This window comes from Anoplophora glabripennis, unplaced genomic scaffold (genome assembly GCF_000390285.2).
Source record: "Anoplophora glabripennis isolate ALB-LARVAE unplaced genomic scaffold, Agla_2.0 scaffold1753, whole genome shotgun sequence".
Lineage (NCBI taxonomy): Eukaryota > Metazoa > Arthropoda > Insecta > Coleoptera > Cerambycidae > Anoplophora > Anoplophora glabripennis.
This window is the reverse complement of record NW_019418444.1, coordinates 24,888-32,743: the sequence shown is the minus strand read 5'-3', so window position 1 is coordinate 32,743 and position 7,856 is coordinate 24,888. Positions and strand designations below refer to the sequence as shown.

At 30.4% G+C, this 7,856-nt stretch overlaps 1 protein-coding gene across 1 annotated transcript in view; it reads left to right on the top strand.

Moving 5' to 3' along the window:
• Nucleotides 1-483: 483 nt before the first annotated feature.
• The window catches only part of LOC108915718 (tRNA-dihydrouridine(47) synthase [NAD(P)(+)]-like), a 10,057-nt gene continuing 2,684 nt past the window's right edge, over nt 484-7,856 (top strand). The window contains exons 1-3 of the mRNA XM_018721836.1: nt 484-1,027; nt 1,080-1,668; nt 3,029-3,589. Coding sequence (XP_018577352.1) covers nt 993-1,027; nt 1,080-1,668; nt 3,029-3,589 — 1,185 coding nt within the window. The 5' untranslated portion in view covers nt 484-992. The remainder of the gene's footprint in view (nt 1,028-1,079; nt 1,669-3,028; nt 3,590-7,856) is intronic.

The window sequence follows — 7,856 nt, the reverse complement described above, 5'->3', positions numbered from 1 at the left end:
CTTCTACATACGGCGAAAGGTCAAACATGGTTTTTACGTGATCATGTTCAAATAAAGAAACGATACTTAATGTACCTACTTGTGTTTGGATCACAAACTGGATCAGCTATTTTATTTGAAAAATAATACCTAGGGACAATTTATATCTAAAATCGGTACTGTTTCAATGTGTTCTAAGATCTTGACTAGGTTTGCATTGTATATTTAATAAAATAAGACTTGATATTTAGCATATATTAAAAAATAAATTGAATCTGGTACAGTGAATCACGAAACACTTTAATATGATTGATATGATTTATTTTTATTATTATTTGTATATGTGTTAGTTAAGGTAGATAACTCGTTATTATTTTTATGTATATTTGTGCATAATGAGTATTTTTATATGAATTTTTGTGAAGATGTCTCGATTTTAAATTTCAAAAAATGTTTACTATTTTATATAAATAACACACTTGTACTCTCTTTTGGATTCCGTTTTATTGTACCCATTTTATTTTACATTCACTATCTAACATTCTCATAAATTACAATTAACAAGTTGTATAATTAGATATACAAAATAATAATTGGTAATTTTGCTCTGTTAATACTACATCAGTTATTAAATTTCATTTGAAATAATCCGCTAAATTTTCGGGCTTGCGCAAAATTGACAAAGTGCAACATGTACACTTTTTATCCCCTCTTTTTGGGAACAAGGTCATTCAATGTAAAATGTATATGTATAGAAGTATGTGCCTGGGCCAGACACAGTGAGGGAGCCAGTTGTTGTCATTTAATGTCAGTGGTGTTTCGATTTTGGTATTATGAAAACGACCTTCTTGTATTATGTTTTGTGGTTGAACGTATATAACCCAGAATTAAAAAAATATAATATCTTATAACATTAGTCGTTAATCATAATTTAAATGCATAACTTTGTGGTGTTAATCAACGCATAAGTTTTAAGACCATTTTGTTCTGGAATAAACTAATCTTTATTAAATATGTCTGAGATTGGAATATGTAAAATAAAACCAAAGTACAATCATCAAATACACAAAAATTTCTATGTAATATATAATTGATTTCAGGTACATTTTACCCGAGCAGGAAAGAAAAATACAACTTGAGTGCGTTTCTGATAAAGACAAACATGAACTTACTACAAATAATCCCGAAATAAATTTAAATGAAAGTGATGATACACCAGCAAGAAAAAAACAAAAAGTTTCAAAATGGGCCATGAAAAAATTAAAAGGACAAAATAAGTCTAGAGGTCCAACATGCTATATTAAAAGAGAACAAGAACTGTGTAATTCTTTAGTCCTCGTTGCAGAAGGAGAGGAAATTCCTAAATGTAATAAAAATAATTGTCAATTTCTACATGATATTCAAGAATATTTAAAAAACAAACCCAAAGACATAGGTGACATTTGTTATAACTACCAAATTTCTGGTAAATGTAGTCGAGGTTTGGCTTGTAGGTTTGGAAATGAACATATTACACCCGAAGGAAAAAATAAAATTAACGAAAAAAGAATACAAGCATTTGAAAGCGAAGGTCTTCATGTACAAAATCAGTTACAATATGATCTACAGACATCCTTAAGGAAAAGACATTATAACTTTGATTTATCGGAAGCACTTGTTAGATATAATGATAAATTAAGGAAAGAAAAGGTTTGTATTAAAGGACTAGAATTATCCATTGGCATTATTAATTTCTTCAAATATGGATAAAATTTTAATATTTCTATGTATTTTAAGAGTATGAGATTATGTCAAAAAACCTCGCAAAAAACTTTCTTTAAATTTAATGTTAATTTTAGATGGATAATTATTAATATTTGTTTAATTTTGTTTAAATGGGTTTAACGATTTCAAAAACAAAATTTCATCGAATTTTGCAGGCTTTACTTTCTGATCTATTAGCCTTCTCACTTTGAATACAAATTGCAGAAAAAGAAAAGTGTTAACACCTTGTAGAAATGTCAACATCTTACCTTTTAAGCTCAAATCGTGCATTACCGTATTTAAAAATGTAGGTTTTTTTAACAATAATTAATATATAAAAAGGGTGATTTATTAATAATTGTACATACTCTAACTGAATAATCCTTGGCCGAAAATATGAAGAATTGACACAATGCTTAGATAAAATATGGCTCCTTACGAAGTTACATGGTGTTTTATTTAAAAAATTTTAAAATGATTTTTACCCATTACTAAAACAACAACTGTAAAACCTAATTTAACTAATGTAATGCAATTCCATGACGGAAGACACCGACTTGAATAATAATAATATGACAAACGAATTACATAATAAAATAAAAATGATTGTGCAGCCCTATGTTTACCTTTAAAAATCTCGAAAAATAATGACTACCGCTATGAAGGAATAGTAGGTACCAAAATAATAATGCTGTCAGTGGCGCAGAAGTTAGGAATGGGAAACTGCTCCTCTACCCCTGTCGTATGCCTCTGGTAGTAGCTATGAATGATTTTATAGCATTTTTTAATATGTTCTAAAGTATCTAAACTTTTTATATTAAACAGGGTTAAAGTAATGGGCAAAAATCATGTAAAATTTTTTAAATAAAGCACCCTGTAACTCTGTAAGGAGTCATATTTTATCTAAGCGTTATGTGTCAATTCTCATATTTCTTCATATTTTCAGCCTAGGTTTATCCAGTTAGTGTATATACAATTATTAATGAATCACCCTGTATAGTATAACCTCTTATCCAACCCCGATGGGGTCAATTATCAGATAAACGAATAAGTTGGTTATGGACTGAATATTTTTCCATTCAACCAATCCTTGCAAATTTCGTTTAATCGTCTTAATCGAAAACAGACAATTTCTAATTAAAATTATGACATCAGTCTAATATAAAAATAATAGTTTGTGTTCTCACTTATATCTTAAATGTTGCGACTTGTAAACTTATTTATTGCATTTATTAGGATTCCTTATTTAAAATAAATACCCATAAAATAAAATACCCAGGCAATCTAAAATGTAAATAAATTGTAGAATGACACAAATGAAACAAGGGAAACTACAAACACAAATAAAAATGATGCAAGAACTGGACCAGTTAGTGACGAAGATATCATAAAACTGCAAAAACGAGAAAAGAAGTCAATTGATTGGAGAAATAAATTATATTTAAGTCCATTAACCACAGTGGGAAATCTTCCATTTAGACGTATATGTAAAGAATTTGGAGCTGATGTCACTTGTGGCGAAATGGTGATGTGCTCATCATTACTACAGGGTGCTCCACAGGAATGGGCTCTTGTAAAACGTCACCACACAGAAAACATATTTGGAGTACAATTATGCGCTAACAACCCCTATTTACTTACAAAATGTGGTCAACTTTTGCAAAATGAAATAAATGTAGATTTTATAGATTTAAACTTAGGTTGTCCTATAGAACTGGTATATAAACAAGGAGGAGGAAGTGGTTTATTACGTAGGCAAAAGGTGCTTGAGTCCTGTGTTCGAAACTTGAGTGATATGTTAACGATACCTTTGACAGTTAAAACAAGAACAGGAGTTTATAACAATGAAAATATAGCCCATATTTTAGTAAGTATAAATATGTAAAACCTACATTCTCTTTGATAGCAGCAGTACATTTATGAATTAAAAAATGTGTTGCTGTATTCAAAAGGTATGAGAAATATTTTTTTTTGTATCATTAGAACTTCCCAAGTTTCATCATTTTAAATCAAATTTTAAATGGTAAATAAAATAACTTATAATAGAAATATTTGTACCTAATATGTTTTATATAAGGCGACCCAACTTTCCATGAGCTGTAACAGATTTTTAGAATTAAAATAAGACATCAGATTAAGCTGCAAAAATTTAGATTTTTTTTTCCACATATCTGACAGGTCTTGTTTAAGGGGGGCATTTTTATGCGTAATTTTTAGTGAATTTGAATTTATAGCAATCTTTTGACAAGTTTTAGAAAATGTAAGTTAGAAACAATATTTCTTCACTGTACCAGTTATACAAGTTTTCTCTAGGGTATAAGACAGTTTACAGGCTGACAATACATTCAGAATAAGGAAAAAAAAGTATATGTTGCTCATTACATTTCCTGATGTTTACACGCCTATTGAATATACAGAAAATCGTGTACGTTACTCTAAACAATCACACCCCACAAAGTACTTTTATGAAACTATTAGCACATGAATTAATCATAATTATTGAATATTTTATTCAAAATTCTTGACAAAATAGGAAAGGTACATACCGATCTTTAAATGGGTGCCTCTATTTTCTGTGATCTTTCACTGCAAAAAATTAAAGGAATCCTATTTCAACATTTTTATAGTTCAGATGGATTTTCGTGTTCTATCATTGTATTACTAAACGTGTGATTTGTTGTCTCTAAAACCTCAGCCTTAATTGAATTTGGCACACAAAAAATTGATACTTATATAGATGCCACGTTTTGATATTATAAATGAAATAAGTCATTTTAAAGAAATATCTAAAATATGCTCATTTTCTTGTGCGACAATACAAGTTTTTTTTGTAACTATTGAATTAAAGTAGCATCGACATATTTTCAATACAAACAATATGTAATTATCATCATTATAGACTGACAGATATTAGACTGAAGTTCGGCGATGTCTTTCTCGTTTATGCCTTATTTTATGAGAGTACTGAAAGGTAACTGAGAGACAAGTACAATAAACTAAATTTAAAAGATGGGCTACGGTACACCTTTGTGAAAATTCAATTTTCCTTTTCAAAAAAATAATGTGTACAGCGACGTATTTCTCACTTATTTTGGCTAAGTGTCGCAAGGGACCTAAAAATGGAAAACTTTGTAAGAAAATGTGAAAAACATCTTTATTTGTCTACCAATTTCTCATTAATGCCAATTAGAAATATGACATTATTATATTCGAAAAGCTCATAAAAAACATTGGCAGAAGTCCTACTAAGGACCAAAGAAAATAGAGCTTTGGAAAAGCTGCAGAAAATTTTTATTTTCATTCTATAACTTTCTCATTTATGCCATTGAAAATGTATGATATTATAAATAGTGTGCTGTGCCAAGTAGGCATAACTCCTCTATGGATCCAATATGAAGGCATAAGTCCCAAAGCTGTAGAAAAATTCATGAAAATTTGTAGGTCTTTCTCGCTTATGCCATTTTGCATGCACGTAGGAAACTACATTATAAAGTCATATAAATGTAGGCATAAGTCCACATTGGATTTTCATGTTGTAAATTAATTTGAATTTTAATATGAGTCAGATCGATAAAGTAAAAAAATAATAGAAAAATGCCACAATTTTTTGTTTATGCCGTTTCGTACAAGAGTAGAAAATATTATTAAAAGCCACTTTCAAGAGTGGCATGAATGCTACAAGATATGTAAAATTTTTTAAAAAGTCAAAAATTACAAATTGTGGTTATTTCTTCGCCTGCGCAATTTTCGATATACTTAAATTAATTTAAAAAATGTATCATAAATAATGCAAGTGTCAGAGAAGATATCTATATAAAACATGAATATTTCTAATTATAATAGAGAATAAAAAATTTAAAATAAAAAAATTACATGAAAAAGAGAAAGCTTTGTATTGGGTTTAGGTTGATTTTTCGACACGTTATTTTTTATTACGATAATTCTTATTAACTTATAATAAAGCTGGTAGTAAGGCTAATCCACAGAGCTAGTCTGTCTGTATACCCTTGCTTGACAGAAATCTGGGATTCTGGGATTATTCCGAAATCATAATTCATACACGCCACATAGTGGCCACCAACAAAAAGCGCGTAACAAAGAAAACTTTTTACAGTAGCAAGTAGATACCTCTGTTTGTAAATCTAGTGACCTTGTTTCCCCTACTGAGAAGTTATTCAAATGGAGTATAGTGCTCAGCTGCATTTAAAGTTCATTTAGTTGTTATTTAAGTATACTTTTTAAAATGACTTAAAAATCCCAAGAAATAAAGCAAAATTCCCTATTTCCCCAATTCCAAAAAAATCTGTAGATCTGGCATCACTCTTTCTCACCTTAGAGAAATTGTGCTGCCCTGTGTTAATGGATTGTATTAACATATTAATGGTCTGCTGAGGCAGTGAATCGGCGGATGAAACTTCTCTGCATATCCTGGGCGAGTGCCCGGGATTTGCATGTAGCAGAATGGCGCTCCTTGGGAGACCCTATTTGGAACCCAAGGAACTGAGAGAAGTGTCAGAAAGGAAGCTTTTGGACTTTGTAAAAAGGACAAATCTACTTGTTGAATAGGACTAGTAGTGGGAAGCACAATAGGCCTAATTAGGCCGCAGTGCTATGGGACTTTTAAAGGACCAACCACTAGATGAAGATGATGACATATTGGAATACCGGAGTCGGAATTGTATAAGTAGCAACATCTATTAAAGAAAAGACAAACGATGAAAACAAAGATGACCATCGGTCGCTGAATTACAAGTGGAAGTGGATCTTATTTGTGGAAGGGCGAAATGGGCGGTGACTATGAGACACATTCATTATAGCCATCCTTCTCTATCGCACGGATTTCTATGACTTACTTTATCGCTCTCACGTAACGACCGATGTACCATGGGGACTTTCCAAACCTGTATATGTATTCTAGCTTAATTCTTTCCCCTTCTTCTTCTTCTTCTTCTTCTACCTTAGTTGGCTCAATTCAAGTAGATCATCCTTGTGGTTAATTCAAATTATATAATAGTTTGATTTTTAAAATTTAAATATATTCATTTACAAATAGGCACAAACGAGGAATTCGTGGCAATATTATATAATTTTTCTTTTTCTGATCATGACAAAAAATTATTAAAAATCATTTCTAATATGTGGGGACTTATGCCGAAATAGTTTATTATTAACTTTCATTAAATATGTACATGAATTACTTATATTTATAAAATTAAAAATACGCTAAATGCAAGTAAGTATAAGTATTTCGAAAATTGCGCAGGCGATGAAATAAACTTTTTAAAAATTTTTACATACGACGGACCTTGCGGCATTCATGCCACTCTTGAAAATTGCTTTTAATAATATTTTCTACTCATGTATGAAACGGCATAAACGAGAAAATTGTGGCAATTTTCTATTATTTCTCTACTTTGTCGACCCGACTCATTAAAATTCAAAATAATTTACAGGAAAATCCAATGTGGACTTATGCCTACATTTATATGACTTTATAATGTAGTTTCCTACGTGCATGCAAAATAGCATAAGCGAGAGACGTAACAATTTTCATGAATTTTCCTACAACTTTTCAAAAAATTTTTAGCATAGTCCTCACCAGGGACTTATGCCCTTAAAAAAAAATGAATACTTTCACTTTTTTCTTTGAAACAAGCTTTAATTTATTCAGGAGAAAAACGTTGACAAAAACAAAAAATTATCCGCACCTTTTCCAAAGCCCTATTTTCTTTAGTCGTTAGTAGGACTTATGCCAATGTTTTTTTATGAGCTTTTCGAATATAATAATGTCATATTTCTAATTGGCATTAATGAGAAATTGGTAGACAAATAAAGATGTTTTTCACATTTTCTTACAAAGTTTTCCATTTTTAGGTCCCTTGCGACACTTATGCCAAAAAAATTTTGTGATAAAATCGATACTTCTCTTCAACTTACGAACATGGCATAAGTGAGAAATACGTCGCTGTACACATTATTTTTTTGAAAAGGAAAATTGAATTTTCACGAAGGTGTCCCGCAGCCCATCTTTTAAATTTAGTTTATTGTACTTGTCTCTCGGTTACCTTTCAGTACTCTCAGAGGCATAAACGAGAAAGACGTCGTCGAACTTCAGTCTAATATCTCCCGGTCTA